The sequence below is a fragment of the Mesoplodon bidens genome, assembly GCF_964165515.1.
Source record: "Mesoplodon bidens genome assembly, chromosome: 2".
Classification (NCBI taxonomy): Eukaryota; Metazoa; Chordata; class Mammalia; order Artiodactyla; family Ziphiidae; genus Mesoplodon; species Mesoplodon bidens.
Window position 1 is genome coordinate 130,904,283 of NC_138177.1, and position 26,490 is coordinate 130,930,772.

The 26,490-nt window shown below is 35.8% G+C and overlaps 1 protein-coding gene across 4 annotated transcripts in view; it reads right to left on the reverse strand.

Moving 5' to 3' along the window:
- RAVER2 (ribonucleoprotein, PTB binding 2) overlaps positions 1–26,490 on the reverse strand; it is a 115,057-nt gene that overhangs the window by 55,006 nt on the left and 33,561 nt on the right. For 3 of the 4 annotated variants that reach the window (XM_081225221.1, XM_081225219.1, XM_081225222.1), the window contains exons 3-6: positions 20,609–21,078; positions 17,832–18,023; positions 10,563–10,689; positions 294–379 (exon numbers count right to left, since the gene is read on the reverse strand). In XM_081225221.1, coding sequence (XP_081081347.1) covers positions 294–379; positions 10,563–10,689; positions 17,832–18,023; positions 20,609–21,078 — 875 coding nt within the window. The remainder of the gene's footprint in view (positions 1–293; positions 380–10,562; positions 10,690–17,831; positions 18,024–20,608; positions 21,079–26,490) is intronic. The other variant, XM_081225220.1, reaches the window with a different exon arrangement.

Here is a 26,490-nt window from a genome sequence, read left to right on the forward strand (position 1 = left end):
ACTTGTTTTGAGCCTGAGTTATTTATAGAAAAATATACCACAAAATATACCTCTTCCCTTCTGAATGCCCTACAAATAGGAATCAATAAATATATAAACTATGATGCTTTGATTACCTTAATTTGATCTGATTTCCTTATTAAGTTCTGTTTTTATGTAGGTACACTTACTACTAAGAATTTTATTTGAAAACAAAATACTCATTTAACTCCTTGAGAACTTTAAGTGTAAAGAACAAACAAAATATTCACTCCAAATTTTTGATGCTTCAGTACTCAATGCTATTTATATACCTGATGTGCTTTATTCAAATGTAAAAATGCAGGGGAGATGGATGGATTCATCAGATGTGGCAAGCTGTGAGGTGTTCCAAGAACTGCTTTAAGAAAATAAAGGTAAAAATTTAACTTTATGATATATATGGAATTAAAAAATAAATAAAACAAACTCCCAAAAGGGTAAATGAATATTTCTTTAAACTTTTCACATATGTAGTGGAAGTTCAATGATATACTGACCTTGTCATTGTACAAAAAGTGACAGGCTCCTTTCCTTGTGATTCAAGTCTAGAATTTGATTTAAAATTCCAACACCTTCTGTCTTAATGGTAAAACACCAAACCTAGCCTTTCTCTTCTCTGGCACTTAATGCAAGAAAACTAATTCCACTTTTTAATAAGTATAATACTAATTGAACCCATGTTATTTGCTTAGTATTTTTGTTAGGTTTTTTTGGGTATTCTGGCAGTGAGTCAGGTGGGAGGGGAAGGACAATATACAATCCTTGTCGTTAAAGCTTATAATCCAATTGAGAAGAGAAATATGTACATTTTAAAATATTTCATAAAAAAACCTAAAGAAACAACGATATTGTACATAGTTGATAAAAGGAATAAATGATAACCATACTCTATCAAGTTTGTCTAAGAGTACAAATACCAGAGTACATATCAGAAGAGATATTTTAAGAACATACAATATACAGACAAAAAGAATCATGAGATAGAAAATATATGAAGCAATTCATCTAATTATTAGATATAAATTGTCATAATATACAGCTAATTACAATCACAGAAGGTCAGGCTTAGAAAGTACTTCAAAAAGCACGTAATCCAATGATCAAACATATTTGAAATTTATACATAACACTGCTACAAGTTCATTCATGTTTTAAAAACTTTGTTTCAAATTTTTGTTACTTGCGGAGGCAATCCATTACATCTTTGGAAAACTGACCATTAGAAAGCACTTTCTTTAGAATGAACCAGTTTCAATGATAGATGATGGGAAGATTAGATCATTAGGATAAGATGCTTATAAAGGAAAATACTGTTTATTAGGAAAGAGGGGTAAAGATCGTTATTTCATAATGATTAAGGGGTCAATTCATCAATTAGGATGCAACCATCTTAAACGTCTGTGGACCAAATAACAAAGCTTCAAAATATATGAAGCAAAAATTTCTAGAACTGAAAGGAAAAGTAGACAAATCTACAATTATGGTTAGAGATTTCAATACCACTTCCTCTCATTTTTCAGAGTCACTGTATTCTGTTATAAAACATTAAAATATTTTTTCACAGCTTTTAGTGAATATAGTATTTCCCAGTTTAAAACAACAACAACAAGAATTAAAACATTCTGAAAATGTCCACAGTCTCACATCTAACTGCCCTTACCCTTAGATCTTGGCTAGGTCTCCCATTGAGCCTCTTGCTCCCCTCAATAATTGACAGCATAAGTTGACTGAAAACCAGTAAGGATATAGGAGACTTGAACAACACTATCAACCTAAAATTTATATACAAAGGATTATAAAGCTGAGACGAAGTGACAGAGTGGCATGGGCTTATATATACGACCAAGTGTAAAACAGACAGCTAGTGGGAAGCAGCCTCACAGCACAGGGAGATCAGCTCGGTGCTTTGTGACCACCTAGAGGCGGGGGATAGGGAGGGTCGGAGGGAGACGCAAGAGGGAGGGGATATGTGGATGTATGTATATGTATAGCTGATTCACTTTGTTATAAAGCAGAAACTAACACACCATTGTAAAGCAATTATACTCCAATAAAGATGTTAAGAAAAAAAAACTGATTTGCAAGGCAGAAATAGAGACACAGACGTAGAGAACAAACATATGGACACCAAGGGGGGAAAGAGGGGCAGTGGGGGTAGTGGAGGTAGTGGTGGGATGAATTGGGAGATTGGGATTGGCATATATACACTAATATGTATAAAATAGATAACTCATAAGAACCTGCTGTATAAGAAAATAGTCTTTAAAAAAAAAAGAAAACTGATGTTCATGGTCAAAAAAAAGAGGATTATAGTATGTCATGACCAGGTGTGGCTTACTGTAGGAGTGAAAGATTGGTTTAACATTCAAAAATCAATCAATATAATTCATCATGATAACAGACCAGAAATAAAAAAGCCACATTGATGATATCAATATATGGAGAAAAGCATTATATAAATCCCAGCAATTATCATGATAAAATATCTCAGCAATATAAAAATAGAAGAAAAATTTCCCAGCTTGAAAAAGGAAATCTGTAAATAAAAAACTATAGCTAACATAATGCTTAATAATAAAAGAATGAATGTTTTCTCTGTAAGATCAGGAACAAGGCAAGGATGTCCACTCTCATCAGTTCAATGCACAAATTTTTCAGGAATTTCTATCAACTGCAATAAAGCAAGAAAAAAAAGGTATACATATTGCAAAGGAAGAAGTAAAACGGTGTTCATTTGTAGATGACATGATTGCCTATACAGAAAATCCTAAGGGCAATACCTACTATTGATAGAAATAGAAAGCAAGGCTGCAAGATACAAGATAAATAGACAAAATCAATTGTACTTGTATATGCTAGCAACAAGCAATAGGAAATTGAAATTTAAAAAGTAATACTATTTAAAATAGTATCAAGAATATATAAAGAACTCAGCAACAAAAAGACACACAACCCTGTTTAAAAATGGGCAAAGAACTTAATTAAGCATTTCTCCAAAAGAAGACATAAAAATAGACAACAAGCACAAGAAAAGATGCTCAATATAATTAGTCATTAGGGAAATTCAAATCAAAACCATGATGAGTTGCCAGTTGATTCCTATTTGGATGGCTAAAATTAATAATAATTTAAAAAACCCAGAAGGTAACAAGAGTCTATAAAGTTATGGAGAAATTGGAACCCTCATACTTTGCTTTGAGAATGTAAAATGGTGCAGCCACTGTGGAAAACAGCTTGGCAGTTCCTTAACAAGTTAAACATAGAATAACCATATGACCCACCAATTCTAGTTCTAGGAATATAACCCCAAAAGAACTGAAAACAAATGTTAAAATGCTTGTACATGAATATTCATAGCAACACTCTTCACAAGAGTTGAAAAGTGAAAACAACTCAAATGTCCATCAATGCTACGTGCATACAATGGAATATTATTCAGCCAAAAAAAGGAATGAAGTACTGATACATATTACAGTACTCAAAAACATCATGCTCAGTGAAAGAAGCCAGACACCAAAAGTCACATAGAGACTTCTGTTTATATGAAACATCCAGACTAAGCAAAAGTGTAAAGACAGAAAGCAGATTGGTTGTTGCCAGGGCCTGGACAGAGGAGGAAATGGGAAGTAACCGTTTCATGGGTCTGGATTTTTTTTTGAGGTAATGAAAATGTTTGAAAGTAGGCAGAGTTGGTGATTACACAACATTGTGAACGTACCAAATGCCACTGAATTACTGACTCTGAATTCTGCCTCAGAAAATTACTGCAATAAAAAAATAGTATCAAGGAACATGAAATGCTATGGATAAATCTGAAAAAGTATGTGTAAGATTTATACCCTGAAAACTACAAAATATTGCTGGGAGAAATTAAAGAAGACCTAAATAAATGGAGAGATATACTGCACTTATGGCAAACTGTTGTCAATTCTGCACAGATTAGCATACAGATTCAACACATTCCAATCAAATTTCCAGCAGACGTTTTTCATAGAAATTGACAGCTGATTCTAAAATTTATATGCAAATACAAAGGACCTAGGATAGGCAAAACAAAGAGAAAAAGAACAGAGTTGAAGGACTTACACTAACTGATTTCAGGACTTATTATAAAACTGTATATAATCAAGACAATGTAGTATTGATATAAAGGCAGACATTTAGATCAATGGAATAGAAACAGAAGAGTCCAGAGATAGAGCCATATATATATGGTCAATTGAATTTTGAAAAAAGTGTCAAGAAATTCAATGAAAAAGGATAATCTTTTTTAACAAATGACGCTGGAACAACTGTAAAAAAAAATTAACCTGGACCTTTACCTCATATCATAAACAACAATTAACTTGAAATCATTCATCAACCTAAACTTAAGAGGTAAAATTATAAAACTTCTTGAAGAAAACATATAAGAACATCTTAGTGACCTTGAATTTGGCAAAGATTTCTTAAATATGACACAAGAAGTATGAATTATAAAACAAAAAAATAATAAACTGGACATTGTCAAAATTAAAAATTTTGCTCTTCAAAAGATATTGTTAAGAAAATAAAAGGACAACCTACAGAGTGGTTGCAAACCCATATATCCAATAAAGGACTTGTATCTAGGATAAAAAACCCTAACAACTTAATAAGAAGATAAACAACCTAATTTTAAAATGTACAAAATATCTTAAAAGATACATTAACAAAGAAGGTATAAAGATGGCAAATTAGTACATTAAAAGATGTTCAAAATCATTTGTCAAAAGGGATATTCAAATTAAAACCACAATGAGATAGCACTATAAACCAAATAGAAAGACTAAAATTAAAGGATCAACAGATCAAATGTTGGTGAGGATACTGAACAAACTAGAGCCCTGGACACTGATGGTGAGAATGTAAAATGGTTCAACCACATTAGAAAACAGTTGGAAGAGTGCCTTACAACTTAAACATACATCTATCATATGACCCAGCCATTCCACAACTATGTCTTTATCCAAGAGAAATGAAAGCATAAGTCTACATAAAGATTAGAAGCAAATGTTCACAGCAATTTTATCTGTAATGACCCCAAACAGGAAATAACCCAACGTTCAACAAATCAATGAAAATGGAAATTGTAGAATTGAATACTACTCAGCATTAAAAATGAAAAAAAAACTATTGATACATGCAGCAACATGGATGAATCTCAAAATAATAAGCCGAGGGAAAGAAGCCATACGGTACATACTGTGTGACTCCATTTATATAAATTTCTAGAAAATACAAACTATAGTGACAGAAAGCAAATTGGTAGTTTCCTGGGGATGGGGGGAGGGGTTACAAAGAGGCAAAAGGAAAGTTTTGAGAGTAATGAATATGTTCATTATTTGGATTATGGCGATAGTTTCATGGGTTATACATATGTTAAAGCTTATCAATTTGTACAATTTAAATATGTGCAGATGAATGTGCCTCAGTTATACCTCAAGAAAGCTGTTAAAAATACAATTTAGATTCTAAGTAATTATATACTAAACTTTAAAACAGACACACACACAAGGACAGAGAGAAAGAAATCTACAATATGTACACTATACTGTATATTTTTAAGGTAGTTAGAAGGTCTGGATTGAAGAGAAAAGATCAGTACGCTTCAAGTAACATAAACTAGATGTAGAAGGAAAATCGACCTGACGGTCGTGCACAGATTAGATCAGACAGAAAAGGAGGCAGAACAGAAAAGTAGTTAGAAGTTTACAGACTAGATCATATATAACAAGGTATGCATAAGTTGTGCAACAGACAGGTTAAGGAAGGAGTTTAATCAGTAAACAATATTTAAGTACTTTTCACTATAAATAGCAGTTCTGTCCTAGGTGCCTGAGATGAACAAAACAGATAAATCTTTGCCATTATGGAGCCTCCTCTAGTCTAGTGGAAGAGAAGGCAATAAACAAGTAGATATATGTCAGTTACTTGACAAAATGATACAGTGAGAAAGAAGTTTGGGCAAGGGTTTAAATACAAATATATCGTACAGGCATACTTCAGGTTTGGTTCCAGGCCACTCCAATAAAGTGATTATCACAATAAAGCAAGTCACACAATTGTTTTAGTTTCCTGGTGCATATAAAAGTTATGCTTATGCTATACTGTAGTTTATTAAGTGTGTGATAGCATTATGTCTAAAAAACAATGTATATACCTCAATTTAAAATGCTAAAAATGCTAACCATCATCTGACAAAAGCAGTGTTGCCACAAACCTTCAATTTGTAAAAAAAAAAAAAATAGCATCTGTGAAGCATAGTAAAATATGGCACAATTGTGTATATATGTATCATATACTATAAACAAATTACAGAGAATTATGATCCTTTTTAATTATTTTAGTTTGTTCAGAGGCCTCTGTGAAGAGCTCAGGATATAGTAAGGGATATAGTTAAGATATAGTAAAAAAACATAGTAAAGGAAAAACGAATGAAATTTATTGATTAACAAGATAGCTTGTCTTTCCTGAACACCAAGAAACTTTCCATACACTCTCTCTTTGCATGTGTTCAAGTAAGGTATTTAACCCTCTTCCCTGGCCATTCCAAACAAAAAAAAACCTATCAGTGTAATAATGAAATATCTTTCTTAAAACAGTAAAAGTAGCACTAAAATAAAAAAGCCTAATCTCATATGGTCATACACCAATCTGAGTAGAAAAGCAGAGTGGAGAATACATATCTTAGATGAAAACATGAGACAAAAATCATTTGGGGGAGAAGTTACTAAAGATAGTCCAGGTGTGAACTATACTTTCTAAGAGACACAAGAGTGTAATATACTTCTTTAAACTCTGATACAATCTTGGACTGCATTAATAGAAATATAATGATCATAGGAAGGAAATCCCACTGCATTCTGTGCTGATTAGAACCCATCTATAGGATAAGTTCATGTCTGTGTACACCATATTTCAGGGCAACCCAGACAACCTAGGTATCTCTACAAGAGGACAACTTGGGCGGGGGGTGCTCTAGAGAGCGTATCCTATGACATGTTATGTAAAGTCAAATACAGAGCTATAGTTTACAAAGAGAATAGAAGAGGTGTATAAAGAGAACCATACTCAATATTTTGTCATAACATATAAGGGAAAAGAATTTCAAAAAGAATATATATGTATATATATGAATCACTTTGCTGTACATCTGAAACTAACACATTGTAAATCAATTATACTTCAATAAAAAAATAAAATAAATACAATTGTTCTTAAAAAAGAGAACTGTTATTTATATTTACTTTCATCTTAAAATATAAAAATATTAAGCTTTATCATTTCTTAATATATGGATTGACAAAGGTACATTCATGTAATTGACATATAAGTGATACATATACTGTATATATTGGGGCTCTACTAAAAATATACTTTACTTGTGACAAAGTGAGAGAGTGGCATGGACATATATACACTACCAAATGTAAAACAGTTAGCTAGTGGGAAGCAGCCGCATAGCACAGGGAGATCAGCTCGGTGCTTTGTGACCACCTAGAGGGGTGGGATAGGGAGGGTGGGAGGGAGGGAGACGCAAGAGGGAAGAGATATGGGAACATATGTATATGTATAACTGATTCACTTTGTTATAAAGCAGAAACTAACATGCCATTGTAAAGCAATTATACTCCAATAAAGATGTTAAAAAATAAAAATAAAAATATACTTTACTGATAGAGTTGCAAAGTCAAAAAATAAATAAATAAAATGAGACCACTGGTCTGGAGAACAGAAGACAAAGAAAATCAAAGATGACTAAGGTTTCATGATAGCTGTCTTCAACATTAGAAGGCTTTTCTTATGGAAGAAGGAATAGATTTATTCTGTGTTTCCTCATAGGAAGAACTAGAATAGGTGGCTAAAAGTCATAGAAATCACCATCTAATATAAGGGAAAACCTAGTAATTAAATATGTCAAACCAGGGAATAGCTGCTTTGGAAAATAATGAGCTGCTCTATGCTTTGAGTAGTCAAGACATGCAAAGGATATCGCTATACCATTAAAATTGTAGAAGGGATATCTGACTGCATAGTAGGCTGAGCTGGACACCTCTAAAGCTACTTCTTACACAGAGATAATTGATGATTATATGAAGTACTTAATATGAACATTGTTGGTATAATAAAGAATTTAACTGGTCTTTGTCTTTGGTTTCTGGAAGGAAAACTCTAAATCCTTGGAATTTCCCCAGAGATAGGAGTGTCTTTGTTATGCTAATGAGGTGACTCAGTGTGGGCCCCTAGATGGCTTCAGGATGGGGGCTGGTCATACCAGAAAGACCTACCATGGGATTAGAGGACTAGGGCTGTGAGCAATATGGTATCAGCCTAACCTCCTGACTTCCAGGGAGAGGAGGGGGACTGGAGATAGAATTCAATAACATGGCCAGTCATGCCTACATAGCAAAACCCCAATAAAAACTCTAGACACTGAAGTTAGTGCAGTAGGGAGTTCTGGCTAATTAATACACACGTGTGCTGCAAGGCAGATGTGCTCTGATTCCATGGGGAAAGAGCATAAAAGCTCTGCAGTCAGGACCTTCCAGTCTGGAAGCCCTAAGTCTCTTGATTAGGCTATTTCTGAGTTACATCTTTTATAACAAAACTGTAATCATAAGTACAGTAAGTTCCCTACATACGAACCTTCAAGTTGCAAACTTTCAAAGATGCAGATGTGTGTTCACATGTCCAATCACGTAAATTAGTTTATGTGGCTGGCGTACCTTGTCATGTGTGTGCATCCTCTACAAGTGGTTGTGCTTTTGTGTACTTTACTGTACAGTATTGTATAGAGTACAGTAGTACAGTATCTTTATTTCAAACCCAGGATGTCTGGAGGCAAGCGTAAAAGCAGCGGTGATATAGCTGGTACTGCTAAGAAGTGCCAGGAATTGGGGGCCAGAGAAAGGATGGAGACAAGAGGAAGAAGAAGTAACTAAAGAACCGAAGAGATTCATGATGCAGGAAATGGCAAGGGGATTTTCTTTATTTGAGGAGGCACTGTTAGTTTTGAGGCACAGGACCCAAACGTAGAATGGTACATGAAGGTTGCAACGGCCGTTCAGAGTGCAATCCAGTGCTACTGTGTCATCTATGATGAGAAAAGAAGGCCTATTACCCAGACATCACTGGATCATTTTTTCAAGAGGGTGGATAGAATTGAATTCAGCAAGGAACCAGAACCAGAACCTGTGCCGTCAACATCAGGCATGAGTGAAAGTGCAGCTTGCCCTCCGTCTCCTATCACTGACAATCCTTCAGCTCTACCACCTCCCACCTCCTCTCCCTCCTCCAGTCAGTAACTCTTCTTGCCTTTTCACTTGATGCCAGCCCCTGGATGCCAACTGTTGTACTGTACTACTGTACTTCTCAAGGTGCTGTACTGTAAGATTAAAAATGTTTTATTTTTTTGTGTTTGTTTTTTACGTATTATTTGTGTGAAAAGCATTAGAAACCTATTAGAGTACAGTACTATACAGCCGACTATGTTAGTTGGGTACCTAGGCTAACTTTGTTGGACTTACAAACAAATTGGACTTACAAACACGCTCGTTTGTATGGGTGGGGACTTACTGTAGAGTGCTTTCCTAAGTTCTGTGAGTCTAACAAATTATTGAACCTGAGGGGGTCACAGGAACCCCCAAATTTGAAGCAAGTTAGTCAGAAGTGAAGGTGACCAGGGGACCTCTGAAGTTGTGGCTGCTGTCTGAAGTAGGGGCAGACCTGCTGGGGACAAAGCCCTTACTTGTAGGATCTGTGTTAACTCTAGGCAGTTGGTGCTAGAACTGAACTGCAATATACTAGTTGGTGTTAGACCAGTTGGAGCTGAAACAGAATAAATATATTTAATCTAAACATTCGTAATCTAAAGCTTAGTGTTGAATATAGGCATTCATTTCCTCATAATGATAAAACATACATTTTGTGTATGTACAGTTGTGCATTTCAAAAGGTAAATAGTCTTCTCAATGAATACTAAATATTTAATGTATGCCAATATTATAAAAATTTCCATAATACTTAGAAAATTATGCTTTTCTCATTTTCTAAAAAGTGAAACAATTTCACAATGAAAAAGAAAGAGCAGAGAGGAAACAGACCTTTAGCACTTCCCAACAAAGTAATTCTGCCAAAAATATTACATAGAAAAGTATCATATCCTTTGTTTAATATAGGCTGTAGCAATGTAGTATATTAAATATTACCTTATTAAGCCATGTGTTACCTGGTTTACAAATTCATGTCAACCAGTAACTAAACTGAAGGTTTAATATTTAATACGTATTAATAGTTTTTAAAAAAAATCAGGAAACCCATAAGCAGTTTGTCCCTATCAAAAACAGTCAAAACATATTTTCACCTCAGATTAATTAAAATAAATTATATCTTATATATTCACTGATAAATTCTATAAAAAATAAATATTTTTGGACTAATTTAAGTGTGTTTTTCATGTAAAACAGCACAATTAACTTCATGCCAACATTCTACGTTTAATCAGCACACATGAAGTTTACCTGGTTTAACAGTTCGCCCGCAGAGCTGGGGTTGTAGAAGAACTTGTAACATGGCAGGGTTGTTTAAACTTTTCATAATTTGCACTGGATTTGGCTCTGGAAGTAAGCCCTTTTGATTACTGTGCATCTTTGATGAATACAGAAATAGAAAACATTAGAACAAGGATAAGCACAAAGATGAAACTGTAAAGGCTTTTTTCCAGAAATTCTCATTCACCTGATAAGATCTATTTTATGATAACCACAATTTGCTTTACATTATATACTTGTTGTACACACTCTACCACAATTCCTAACTATAAGATATTCTACCATACAACATACGCTGAAATCTTCATAGAATGTTTCAGTTAAGTAGAAATTGGCTTTAAGAGGACTAATGATTTAGTCAGATAAATCTCTTCATACAAGTAGAAAGATATCAGGGGAATCTGAATTTATTAACAGGGAGGTAACCTGTTGACACAGGATGAATATTTTGATACTGTAGAAGAACCTTACTACAATGTTGATCTAAAGTTTAATAATGTGGGATGCCTTACAAAGCAACATTTTTCTTATAATAACGGTCTTTAATTCATTACCTTAACCTCTAATATGAGACAAAGATGAACTGGCCTTACATACATGTAATTGGGTAGCTTCCTAAATATATGAAATTGTTCTCAGATTTTAAAAGCCAGCCTGATAGATGAGAATATTAATATAATGATGTAAAGGAAAACTATAAACTTCCAGCCAGGAGAAAATGGAGAACCGACAAGGACAACTGGATTCCCTCTCTCATCCCAAGCTGTGACATTAAGAGGGAGAGGGTGATGGATTGAGAACCTGACACTAAACCCGTGAGAAATCCCTGGACAGACACAAGGTAGTGCCTCAAGAGTGTGAGAGAGGCTGGATCCACAGACAGGATAGCTTGGGGAAGGGCCTTTTAGTTTTGTAACTGTTTCTTCCTCCACATCACCCCCTAGGGATCATGGCTAGGAAAAAGCAGGAAAACAGCAGCATCAGTCCAGTGACTGCCTAGGAGCAGTGAATTAACAGCAGGGTGTCGTGCAAACTCAGAGACAGTGGGGACCATGTAACACTAGGTAGAGGCACCGAAAACTTCCTTCCCACATCCTCCAACCTTCTCTACTTCCTTCCTCCCACTGGGAAGGGTGGAAGAGTTATAATAGAGGAAGGCAGAACTTGGAAAAGAGCAGGGCTGGGAGAAGAGATTAAGAGGCTCTAAGGGGCAGGGTTGCCTGGCTGGGGTGGGAAAGGGCTGTGGTCAAGGCCAGATGGTCAAGGCAGAGGTTCTCAGCCCTAGGTTCCTGCCTGCCTTCCCTAAACCCTAGCTGAGACCAGCCTTCAGCACTCCTCCTCCATCTCCAGCCCCTCAATCTCTAAACGCTCACATACAAAGAAGCCAACTGCCATACCCGCCTACCAAAGGAGATATGTATCCACAGAACAAAATAACTAGGCACCGGGAGAATGTAGCCACAAAAACTAAAGGCAACAAACTGAAGCACCTATAAGAGACAAAGCAGAATTAAAGGATAGGAAATAATAAGAATGTTAACTAAACATAACAGACATCCTAAAAAAAGATAATATATTTTTATTGGTAACATGAAACAAGGACAAGCAGTTATAAAGAACAACCAATTAGAAATATGAAGTATGAAAAACACAACTGTTGGAGAAAAATAATAGCAGCCATCACTATATATACTTGGCATTGTTCTAAGCATGTTACATGGATTAGATCACTTAATGCCCCAAAACAACTCTATAGGGTTCGTGTTTTTACCCCCATTCTATAGGTGAGGAAACTGGAGAAACTCATGAAACATTATTCTTAACCTCTACTCTGTGCTTTAACAGATAAGTTAAACAGTAGAATATATGCGACTGAAAAACAAAATAGTGATCTGAAAGGTCAGGTCAAATAAACTTCCCAGAATACATGAGCAAAGGATAAAGAGGGAAATACAAACAAAGTAAAACATGGTAATGAAAAATGCAAACAAAACAAAAGAGAAAACCAAGGCAATGAAGGACTAGAAGTCTTAACATCTATATAATAGGAGTCCCTGAAGGATTAGGAAAAAAAGGGAATCTTTGAAGAAGTAATGGCTGAGAATTTCCCAGTATTAAAGAAAAATTAAAGACCACAAAATGAAAGGGTTCCAAATATGATATAGAAAAAAGCACACACCTGGTTACATTTTTTTGGTGTGAAATTTAAGAACATCAAACACCCCTCCCATACTAAAAACTTCCAGTGAGGAAGAACATATCTCAAAAAAAAAAAAGCAGATTAATATCATCTTCACTCTCAAAGCGTCAACCCTGGATTTAAGAAGGCAACAAATTAATATTTTCAAATATTAATTTGCAGAAAAAAAACTTTGAATCTAGATTTTTATATTCAGCTAAGCTATTACTTAAATATGGAAAAGAAATAAAAAATATCCCCAGCCATACACAGTCTAAAAAGTTTTTACTACATGAAACCCTTTCTGAAAATGAGAAAAAATGCATGATGATATTACATGATACAAGCAAATTAGGGTTTATAATATCACAGTTAATTTTAACCTTGTATACAAAAGCCAGGACCATAAAAACAAAAACATTAAGGTTGGGAATTCCCTGGTGGTCCAGTGGTTAGTACTTGGTGCTTTCACTGCCGTGGCCTGGGTTCAATCCCTGGTTGGAGAACTAAGGTCCTGCAAGCTGTGCAGTGCAGCCCCCCCCAAAAAAAAATTAAGGCAATCCTAAAGTAAAAATGTACTGTATGTACTCCCAATATGGTGGCAGGTGGGGTAGAAGGAAGAAGCAGGATGGAGTTTAGAATGAACTAAGTGGGAAGAAAGAGATACTGATCAACCTAGGGGTGTTAATAAGTTAGGAACAATCACAAGTAGGATACAACAGAACAACTCACTCTCGAAGCAGAGAAGAAAATTCTAATTTATCCAATAGTAGATGGGAAATGAAAATAAAGGAAAAAAGTATAGTTTAAAAAAAACATGACAAGTGTTGGTAAACAGTACAGAGGTTCCTCGTAAAATTAAAAATAGAACTACCATATGACCCAGCAAGTCAACTTCTGTATTTATCCAAAGAAAACAAAAAATACTAACTCGAAAAGATATATGGACCCCATGTTCATTGCAGCATTATTTACAATAGCTAAGATATGAAAACAACCTAAGTTTCCAAAAATGGATGAACAGATAAAGAAAATGTGGTGTATGTATACAGACAATGGAATAGTATTCAGCCATAAAAAAGAATGAAATTTTGCCATTTGTAGTCACATGGATGGACCTTGAGGGTATTATGCTAAGTGAAATAAGTCAGGCAGAGAAAGATGGATACTGTATGATCTCACTTATGTGTGGAATCTAAAAACAAAAACAAAACCAAACCATAGATACAGAGAACAGACTGATGTTTGCCAGAGGGAGGGGGTGGAGGGTGAGTGAAATGGTAACGGGGGTCAAAAAGTACCAACTTCCAGTTATAAGAGAAGTAAGTCATGAGAATGTAATGTACTGCACAGTGACTATGACTACAGTTCATAATGCTCTACTGCATATTTGAAGGTTGCCAAGAGAGTAGATCTTAAAAGTTCTCATCACAAGAAAAAAAAATTTTGTGATTATGTGTGGCGATAGATGTTAACTAGACTTACTGTGGTGATCATTTCACAATATATACAAATACTGAATCATTAGTTGTACACTTGAAATCTAATATAATGTTGTATATCAATTATATCTCAAAAGAAATCTATATCAGAAGAATAGCTTTTAAAAATTCCTAGGTGGCTATAAACTGGAAAAAAATCAATAATTAAGCTAAAAGGAAATCATAACAAAAATTGAAACATTCATAATATAAAATTTATGACACATAAGTATAGCATTATAGAAGTAAGCTTACTTTAACTATGTTCATCAGAAAACAATCTAAGCTGAAAACAGAGGAGCTAACCACTGATAACATTAAAGATGGGCAGCGGTGTGGGGGGGAGAGTAAATCCAAAGAAGAAAGAAGCAAGGAGGTTATAAAGATAGGGCAAGAATAAGCGAAAGATAGAAAAAAGAGAAATAATGAACAAAACAAAAGCTGTTTCTTTGAAAGGCAAAATAAATAGTTTGCAAGACTGATCAAGGGGAAAAAAAAGGAAATGCAAATAAATAAAATATATGATGAAAAGAGACTAGACATGACAAATTTTAAATAAAATTTTATAAATAGCTATGTGCCAATAAATTTAAAAACTCAAAGTGGATAAATTTGGAGAATATAATCAAATGTCACATATAGTGCACAGAGAGAAAAATAAAACTAATAAACCTAATATCCACAGAAGAAACTTAAGTGGTAATCAATGATTTCCTTCTGGAAGAGGCTCAAGGAGTAAGTCTACACAGTTTCATAGATGAGATCTCTCAAACTTTCAAAGAACGGATGACCCCGATTTTATACAAACTGATCCATGAAATGGAAAGAAAAGGAGAAGGGGGAGAAAAATGTGTAAATCATTTAATGAGGTCAATGTCCTCTTGATTCCAAAATTAAGTAAAAATGGTACCCCAAAATTTAAGCATTTTGACTTATGAGCACATTTGCACATATACCAAATAAAATATTATCCAATAAAATCAAACAATGCATAGGAAAAAAAATCATTATCAATTAGGATTTACAACACAAGGATAGAGTAACATTAGAAAAACCTATCAATTGGATTCAGCACATTAATGAACTTAGGGAGAAATCACATAAAATTATCGCAATAGTTGTAGAAATACTCTGATAAACATCAATACTTACTTATGATTCTTTTTTAAATCAGAAAACTTGATAAAGGATATGTACCAAGAATCTACAGAAAAAAAATCAATGCAGCACATTACTTTTAAGACTGAGAAAAATGTAAGATTCCTCAGTTACTAATACCTAATCATGAAGGGCCCTGTATGCCATGGTAAGGAATTGAAATTATGCACGCATTAAAGAATATTAAGCAAGAAAGTGACATAATCTGGTTTGAGGATGAGAAAGATCACTCTTGTGGGACTGTGGAAGATGGGTTAGAATAGGGAAGACTAACGACATGGCAACCACATAGCAGGTTATTGGAACCATCAAGGTGAGAAAAATGAGATCCTGAGTAAAGTAACAAAGATGCTGACAAGTCTCAAGGATTTAATAGATACCAGGAGGTGGAACTGAAAGGATTTGCTAATATTCTCGACATCTTGATCTAGGGAGTAGGTGAAGAAGACCAATCATGATTAACTGAGTTTTTAATTCAGACAGTTCTAGTTTGAATGAACTGATGCCATACATAGATATTACAGAACACAGAAAAGCAGGTCCCAGAGAAAAAATAGTTTTCTTTTGGAAATGTTGAAATTGAACTATTTATATAGCATAAAAAGGGGCTGTTTAAATATCATTTGGAAATACAGATTTAGTGCTTAGAGCAAGTGGGTCCAAAAATATATGCTTGGAAATCATCACTGGTAGGCAATAACTAAAACCACTGGAGTGCTGAAGAGGAAGAAAGTGAGGAGGCCAAATACAGAAGGCTACTGATAGCAGCCCTTCAGGAAAGAGAAGAAAGGGGTGGGACGGTTAGACAGGTAGGAAACAAACGGTAGGCAGAATTCAAGGTAGTAGGCGTTTGGTCTTATTTTTTTTAATATTTATTTTATTTGTTTTCCTTATTTTTTATTTTTCTTAGCTGCGTTGGATCTTAGTTGCGGCACACGGGATCTTCACTGAGGCATGCAGGATCTTTCACTACTTTTCTCTCTATTTGTGGCGCGCGGGCTCCAGGGCGCGTGGGCTCTGTAGTTTGTGGCACGCGGGCTCGCTCATTGAGGCGCGCGAGCTCAGTAGTTGTGGTGCGTGGGCTTAGTTGCCCCACGGCATATGGGATCTTAGTTCCCAGACCAGGGATCGAAGCCACGGTCCCTGCATTGGAAGGTGGATTCTTTACCACTGGACCACCAAGGGAAGTCCCAGGAGGTTGGTTTTAAATGTTGCAAAGAAACCAGGCAAAGAAAGACTGAAAAGTACCTTTTCGACTGAACATTAAGAAATTCCTGTTAATCTTAAAGAGAACAGATTCACTTGAATAGTGGCGGCAGAAACTATATTGCATTGGACTGAGAGGGAAATGAGAAAAGAAGAAAAGGTGACTAGTGGGACCTAATTGTTCAAGAAGCTCCAGCTGTGAGGGAAAAGTATTACAAAGGCTCGTATTTAGAGAGGATTTTTAAAGGAAAAGATTTGAGCGTATTTATAAGCAGGTGGGATAGAGCTAGTGAACAACAAGTGAAAGTAAGTAGAAAGGTGAGGATGAAGATCCTTGAGGATGGGGGACATGGGCATGAGCCCCTGCTTTGGCAGGAGGAGGCACAGCCCTCCCTCCGAGAGAACAGGGATCTTTGTTTTGTTCACTGATGAATCCTAAACATCTCTAACATACCTAGCATGTAGTGGGTACCCAAAAAGTATTTATGGAATGAATGCTATTTAAGAGAAAAAATGGGGGCATTTTTGCTGGGGGAGTGTGAGAAAAGTTGAATGAATGAGTCCAGCACATGGCCTTTATATTTCTATAAAGTAGGAGCCACGATCATTGGATAGAAAGAAGGACAAAGACAGGAAAAGAGTGAAGATTTGAGAGAGTCACTGTAGAAAATGGAAAAGAGTGGCTGACAAGAGACAGCTAGTTTTGCTGGGGGATCAGCTACAAACAAATGCCAGACATTTGTAAGGCCACCAAGCCACCTAGTTGTTTCTTTTTCTCCAAGAGGACAGAGTGTGCCGCCTGCAAAAGTGGTGACTAGATATTTTCAGAATTGGAAACTTAGCAACTGTGCCATGTGCACAAAAATGAGGCGCCACCTCCCGCTACTTCTACTGTGGATACTTATGAACACTGAAAAAGGGGGCACCTTGCACTCACTCAAAACTTATAGAACAGGAACTCAAACATTTACTGAATAAATGAAGTTTCCTCAAAATTTTTTCTTGAGATGAATACACGTTATGAAACACAGTTTCTTCTTTTGTATTGACTCCTGGCTTGATTTGGCAGAGGTACCATTTAGCCAGTCAAAAAAAAAAGAAGGGTTATCTTTACATAATAAAAATATATTGAAGGTCCAATCAATGATTGACTAGTTTGGATAGATTAAAATACTACTTGAATTTTTTTATATCCTAAAAGAAGAACAAACTTACCACGCGTTGAGCTGCTATCAATGCCGCTAATGTACTTCGCCCTGGTGCTCCCGGGGCACAGAAGGAAACTTGAACTTTGCTTCCCTTGATGGCCATACCATCAGCTGCTTGTTGAACCTCTTCAGCGTGCTCTGCAGTGCTATATTCAACCACCGCAAAGCCACCAACATAACTACCTTCATCCTGTGCAAGCTGATGTGATACATTTATTAAAAAGGGAATTCTAATATTTAGCTAGAAATACTTATTTACAAGTATGTCATCTAAAAATTCAAGGACAAATGTCTCAGAGCATGATACTGGTGAAAATAATGTATTCTTTCCTTCTGAAAATAAAAGTTTACTAGTTGGGTACATGCAGTCCTTCTAGAAGATGGGAAAAGTAAGATTCTGTCAGGTTTCTTTTTTTTTTTTTTTTTTTTAATTGCGGTACGCGGGCCTCTCACTGTTGTGGCCTCTCCCGCTGCAGAGCACAGGGATCCGGACACGCAGGCTCAGCGGCCATGGCTCACGGGCCCAGCCACTCCGCGGCATGTGGGATCCTCCCGGATCGGGGCACGAACCCATGTCCCCTGCATTGGCAGGCGGACTCTCAACCACTGCGCCACCAGGGAAGCCCTGTCAGGTTTCTTTTTACTTCTTTGAATCTCTGATTTATTTTAAAAGTCAATGTTCAGATGATAATAGTCCCTATATATTAAGATATATATATAACTAATAATTTATAGAAAAATATGGGACACAACAATTAAAACTTTCTTTAAAATAAATTCACCAGATACGCAGACGATGAAACATGCTGAACAATTACTGGATCATAAATCTATGTAAAATAACATTTGCATTATCAAGAGAAGAAAGGTAGAAGGAACCACATTCAAAGTTTTTTTAAATATTTTAGGCAGATCCCAGGAATTTGGTGAAGTATACCAAAGCAAACCTTATTTAGGAAAACTGTGCCCCAGGTTTGTTTAAAATACCATATGCAGGACACAACCTTTTTCTGAATGTGCCCCAAATAAACTCCTGCAATGCAGAACTCAATTTATTTCCAGTCACCCACCTGTAAGAGTGTAAAAGAAGATACTAAAGTCCTGGATCTGTAAAGACTGGTACAAAGAGCAAAAGTAAGAACAAAATAAGACACTAAAAAGTTTCTAGAGCAAAAGTAAGAACAAAATAAGACACTAAAAATTTCTAAGTGTTGAACATGTCTGAATCATCTTAAACACACTGATGCTATAAAGTGATAAACGTGATAAAATTCAGCTTCGTATGTCTTTGAGAAGACACATCTACAATACTTCTATTTGAATTTGGCATCCCATAAATTGATACTACAATTAAATCATTTTCCAGTCCTTTTTAGTTTCTTTTCTTATTTTTGAAGCTTTTTGTGTAGTAGACTGAATTTCTATTTTTTCTTCACATTCTTCCTTCCTTTTAAAACTGTCCTCAAATATTTTTTCCACCATAAAACTTCTTCCATTTGCATGGGAGAAAGGAAAAATATCTACCGCTTCCAAACATTTCTCCTACAACCTCATTCCCTTTAACCAAACCAAATCTTAAAATCAGATTTGTAAAAGCCATTAGTCCCTCTGTTCCCTTCTGTGTCTTCCATACAGTCTATGTCAACCTACCAAGCGAGACAGCCTGACTTTAACAGATCTACTGATAAAGGCATTGTAAAGTGGCTTTATTAACCTTTTGAAAACTTCTAAAATATTTTTATTATTCCTGGTTCATTATAACCTTCATGCCAAAAAAATTACACTATCATTTTAAGTCTTTCAAAAGACAAAGTCATTTTAATTCCATAGCGTCAGCAGTTTTAAAGAAGAATATTTACATTCAGTATGAGAGCCATTTAAATATGTAATGGCCTGACTTGTCATCTAGTGAATTTTCCATTATTTTGAAATATTTTAACAGAAGCTAAATGATCACTCACAATTATTGTAACTTTTTTTTTTACCAGATGGAAAGCTAGACTAGATAACCTCTCAGTTGTATACAGTATATATTTTTGCCTATTTAGTAGAATATATTTAATTTTACTCAAAGTGCTTGAAAATTCTTACCAGTTTTGTCAGTTTTCAGGATCTTCTCTAAATGTCTCACTTACCATGACCCCATTAAACTAGAATAATGCATTCTTTTTACACCTCATAACACTTTTCTATTTTCCATCATATCAGTCTTCATACAGGATTTACAATTATCTGCTTGTCAGTCTCTTCCACAAACTTGTGCGGTATTAAGAGAGTATCTTTCTATTCTCTATATTTCTGACATTTAGCAATATAGTGTCTGGCACTGAGAAGGTGATAAACAAAATGTGGGTGGATAAAAGGATCAATGCATGAATGGTTTAAGAGTGGATGGAATGAGAAGGTGGATGTGTTAAGTGATGGGTTTGTTAAGACGTACATAATTACATAAAGACAATATAGTTTGGCCCATCAACAAAAGGGATTGATTTAAAATTTACCATCATGTGAATTGGGAGATTGGGATTGACATATATACACTAATATGTATAAAATGGATAACTAATAAGAACCTGCTGTATAAAAAATAAATTTCAAAAATTCAAAAAAAATACAAAAATAAATAAATAAAATTTACCATCATATTAAAGTGTTCATTACAGACTCAATTAGAATTAGATTATTCATTGTGATATTTACATAGGTATAATAAATATGTGAGTACATGCAGATACATACGCAGATATTTTTAAATATTTCAAATGATGACTTAAAAATACATACCTGGCAAAACACAGGTTTATGGATACTGGAAAAAAACTGCAAAAGCTCCTCTGAATCCCTGTAGTCACTAGGGAGTTTATCTATACAAAGGCACTTAGAATGAATGAGCTCTGCGGCCAAGAGATTAACATCCATCCACTGTGCAAAGACAGCTGATGCTCCCAACTGTTTACCCAATAGCTCCAATCTAGCCTTTGCAGCAAAGTCCTTTTTCATGTATTCCACAAATCCATAGCCTTTGGAATGGCCAGTAACTTCACTGTAGACCAGAAAACATCTCTCAACATTTCCATAAGCACGAACAAGTTCTTCAAACTCTTCTAACGTAAAAGAAGTGGGCAAGTTGGTAATACACAGCAAAGCATCTGTTGGCTGGAGCTGGACTATTAAGTCTTTTCCTCGAAATGAGTATTGATGAAACATCTGAATTGCATTCTGGGCTTGTTCTCCATTCAATAATGTAACAAAAGCTGGAAGAAGATAAAATGAACGAGAGTTTTCTGAGCCAGTGTTTTCAAGCTTTTCTGACCATGACCCACAGTAAGGGAATACATTTTATACCTGTGCCTCAGTACATACATACATATATATATTTCCAAAACAAAAGTATCAGGAGGTAACACTTCTATCATGTGCAATGCACTCTGATATTTTCTGTTCTATTTCATTATTTTTAAATGCTGACACCTTCACTTAACTAATTTTATGACCAGTAACTCAAAAAGTATACAAATTATATTAGGAGCTCCATTCTAAGATACCACAATATTCTGGGGGTGTGGGGGGGTAATCTTTTCAAACTACATACAGACTTGATATTTTTCCTCAGTTAACACGTGATACAAAATTTTATGAACTTTTATTTCTTCTCAGAGATTTCTAAAAGACCCTATTTGATAGCAAGAACCTAAAAAACAAAGGCATAGCAAAAAGACACCAAAATGCCCAGAGGAAGACAATTCTCCAATTCATGTATATGTTTCCTTAAAATAAAATAAATTACATTGAAACAACACACACACACAATTTGGTATGCTCTTTGGATGAACAATATGGTATGAAAAGATCACAGGATTATTATGATATTGACAAGTAGCTTAACTTTGAACCTTTGGTAAAACAAACCCCTAAAAATTAAAAAATCTGTCCTGTTTACCTAATGAAGTTGTTCCAGCATTAAGCAACAAATACATATGACAATTTGTAAAATCTAAAACATGATACAAATATAAAGTTCTAAATCAATGAAATATCACACAGACATGCGTATCTGATAAGATTTTTGAGCAATATTATAAGAAAAATTTAAAACGCCAAATAAAAGAAACAACACAGGGCAAACCACAAACTACAAACACACTGCTCTCTCAACCTTCCTACCTCTCCTTCTTCTCTCCTGCTCTGGAACACACAGTGGAGTTGCTCCATATAAGCATCTAACTTACCCAAATTCAATGATAACAACATGGCAAATATGTACAAAGCAAGAGAGAAAGAAGAATTTAAACAGTGTGGACAATCCTGCTTGTCATTTCACTCAATCTGCTCTTCCCTCAGCTGGTCTTAGTGCCCACGCAGCTCTCAGACTGAGCATCTCACCACACTTTAACACTTAAAGAAACACATTTTTCATTTAACATGATCTCCACATACAAGGAAACTACTTACAAAGGAATAGCTAACTCTTCCAACACTAGGGGGGAAAAATGGCTTTGCTGCACTTATTGAGAAAATATCTCTTGGTTTCCAACAACCCCTTTTAATGAACTTGAGTTATTTTGATTTTATGCCTTTCTTCCCTTATGCTGACACAGAATACCATTGAATGGTATTTTGCTAAAACCAGCAAACAAGCCAACAACAATTTGTAAATACTGGTTATGTTCCTATACCAGCTCATAAGCTCATCAGTTCATATTTGATTTGAATTCTCTGGGTATTTGAAACTGTTAACCATTCCCTTCCTTAACTTCCTTGATAAAGTCCTTCCTGATTTTCTTCATACCTGTCCAAGCGCTCCTTCTTCCATCTCCTTTGCTAGATTTTTCTCCACTCACACCACTCACACCTGTAAGGTGGTAATCCTTTTTTTTTTATTGGGGTATAGTTGTTTTACAATGTTGTGTTAGTTTCTACTGTACAGCGAAGTGGAGTTCCCTGTGCTATACAGCAGGTTCTTATTAGTTATCTACTTTATACATGTTAGTGTATATATGTCAATCCCAATCTCCCAATTCATCCCATCTTACCCTTCCCACTTTCCCCCCTTGGTGTCCATACATTTGTTCTCTACATCTGTGTCTATTTCTGCCCTGCAAACCGGTTCATCTGTACCACTTTTCTAGATTCCACATATATGTGTTAATATACAACACTTGTTTTTCTCTTTCTGACTTACTTCACTCTGTATGACAGTCTCTAGGTCCATCCACGTCTCTACAAATGACCCAGTTTCGTTCCTTCTTTAGGGCTGAGTAATATTCCATTGTATACACGTATGTAAGGTGGTAATCCTTAAGGTTGCTTCTTGGCAGAGTCACACACAGTGACAGCCATATGACTGTACCCAGCAGCCCTGAGCCATCAACCTCTCTTCTCTATGCCCTCTTCCCCTGGGCACTCATGTCCATGCCCATTTATTCAGTCTCATGTACCAGGTACTGTGTTGGGCACTGGAAAGGAGTTGGTGAACAAAACAAATAAGATCCCTTTCAACAAGGACCTCACAATCCAACAGAGGATGACAGAGATTTGATAGAGAGTTACAAGTGTAATGCTATCAAAGAGGAAGTATGAGGGCTATGGAAGCAATTAAACAGAGCAAAATGGCTAGTCTGGGGGCTCCTAGAAAGCCTCCTATAGGCTGTTAACTCTTAAATCTCTGTTTCTAGTCCTCAGTTCCACATATATCCACATACTGATTCACACATGACCAAACATAACTCACAATCTTCATCCTCTCCCTGCCATTCCCCTAAAATCCCAACATTGTTCAGCTTCCTTTATTCTCTATTTCAGTTGCTAGCATCACAACTCACAAATCAGAAACCCGGGAGTTACCCTAGACCCTCTCTCCTTTAACTCCCACATAAAAGGAATCCTCAAATTCTACCCTCCAAATAGGTCTTGAATCCATCCTCTTTTCTTCATTCTTCTAGCTTTTCTTCTTTTTCCACAATGACAATAGAGCGATCTCTCAAAAACAAAAGTTTAATTGTGTCTGCTTACTGCTTAAAATGCAATCATTTGGTATCACCGATGAAGCCAAGCCTCGGCGCAGTTATCATGTCCTACCAGGCCACTTTTTTTTTTTTTTTTTTTTTTTACCATGATCAAGTTTGGTTTATTTCAGGAATGCAAAATTAGTTTTATTTTAAAATAGCAATCAAGGGTATATGGGGACACGTGCTCACACACAGCCGATTCACCCTGTCACACAGCAGAAACCAACACAACACTGCAAAGCAACCACACTCCAACAACGATGTAAAAATAAATAAATGAATAAATAAAATAGCAATCAATATAAGTTGCCACGTTACCAGCACAGAAAAGAAAAATCACAGAGTATCTTAGTAGATGCAAGAAAAGATACGTGATAAAATTCAAAGTCCATGCAGGATAAAAATTCTTGGCAATCAGTGGAAAAGAAGGAAACATCCTTTATCTGTTAAAGAATGTCTATAAGGAACCTACATCAAAATTAACGGTGAAAGCCAAAACCATTTACTTTGAGATAGGGAATAAGGTAAGGGTTCTTGTCTCACTAATTTTATTAACACGGGAATGAAGGTCTTTGCCAGTGCAGTAGGACAAATGTAAGAAGTAAAAGACACAAGGGTTAAGAGGAGAGAAATAAAGCCTGTGTGAAAGATACGTTTGAGTGTGTAAAAAATTCAAACGAACCCACCAACAAAGGGCCTACCAGGCCCTTTTGATCTGACGCCAGCCTCAGTAACTGCCATACTTCCCTTCCCCCCCACATTTCTTTATCCTCCAACGACACTGAGTCGTTTGTAGCTCCATAGACAGCAACTTGTTTCAAGCATCTATGTTACACATGTAATTCCCCTGCCTACGAGATCTCTCCCAATATCTTCAGCCACTCAAACCTTTTAGTTGGCTTTCAAATCCAGCCCAGGGGTTAATGCATCAGGATCTCCAGGAAGCATTCCCTGATGTTCTCTCCCAGTTAGAGTTAACCCTTGTTTTATTACACCTCTGTATTTTGAACATTGAGTGGATTATTGCACACATCACACTTCATTATAATCTATTTGTTTAGATGCCTGCTATCCTATCAACTGTGATCTCCCTAAATTGCTAATGAATATATCTCCATCAGCTACCATAGTGTCAGGCACACAGGAGAGGATCTGTAAGTGACAACTGAATGGATGAATGTATACATGCATAGATTAACTAGTACATTTTAAAACGGACAACTTATTTTCCTTCCCTTAGGTATCTGCATTTGCTCAACGCAAATAAGACATTTGATGGTAGAATTTAGATAACATAATGAAGCAAATTTAAAAGTCCAGGCAGTAGGAAAAAGAGGTCATTGATTCTCTTCTATAGCTTCTTCCATTTCTTTGCAAGGCCAGAAATTCTCTAAAAAAAAAAAATGTCCAATTTTCTCACATTGACTCTGTGGAAGTGAAAGATGTCACTTTACAGAGAAAAGGCTATAAGGGATTTGGAGATTAGTTCTGTTTCCATTTTCCTACCAAAATTTTAATATTCGACAATTGGTCCCAATCCTTTCACAAGTCACAATTTTATTTAGCCTTTTGCCATTGCTTGCTCCACTAGTTAATTTATTATTGGGACAAATTTGATGGCAAGCATGCAAAAACTTTTTTCCCTAATGTATCCTATTTTAATACAATGATCTCTTCTTATTTATAACAGAGAGCTCTGGTTTTAAGGTCACAGTTTATAACTGTAGCCATCCTTTATTAATCTATTTATTATTATCTGTTTCTTCAAACACCACCATAACTCCTGAAATCCAAGGCAATGTCATTTAATACAATTACTGAGTTTTTTCATTGTATTATTCTAGTGGGTGATTTTGGCTTTGTAGTATACATCTTTAACTTAACAGTTACCATGAAGTGATACTGGTCTCTTTGTGTATAATCTAAAAACTTTACAACAGTGTACTTCCATTCCTCCCCTCCCAACCTTTGTCTTGTTGCCATGCATATTATTCCTACATGTGTTATAACCTCTACAATATAGCATTATTATTTTCACTTTAAATGATTATCTTTTAGAGATCTGAATATTAATAAAACAGTCTTTACACACATAAAGACAACATCTGGTATTCTTCATTTTTTTGTGTAGATCCAGATTCCCATCCAGCATCATTTTCTCCATGCTTTATTAAAGAACTTCTTTAAATACTCCTTATAATGCAGGTCTGATGGTGATGAATTCTTTCAGCTTTTATATGATTGAAAAACATCTTTCTTCACGCTCATTTTCTTTTTTTTTTTTTTTTTTTGCGGTAGCGGGCCTCTCACTGTTGTGGCCTCTCCTGTTGCGGAGCACAGGCTCTGGACGCGCAGGCCCAGTGGCCATGGCTCACGGGTCCAGCTGCTCCGTGGCATGTGGGATCTTCCCGGACTGGGGCATGAACCTGTGTCCCCTGCATCGGCAGGCAGACTCTTAACCACTGCACCACCAGGGAAGCCCTTCACACTCATTTTTTTTTTTTTTTTTTTTTTTTTTTCTTTTTGCGGTATGCGGGCCTCTCACTCTTGTGGCCTCTCCCGTTGCGGAGCACAGGCTCCGGACGCGCAGGCCCAGCGGCCATGGCTCACGGGCCCAGCCGCTCCGCGGCATATGGGATCCTCCCAGACCGGGGCACG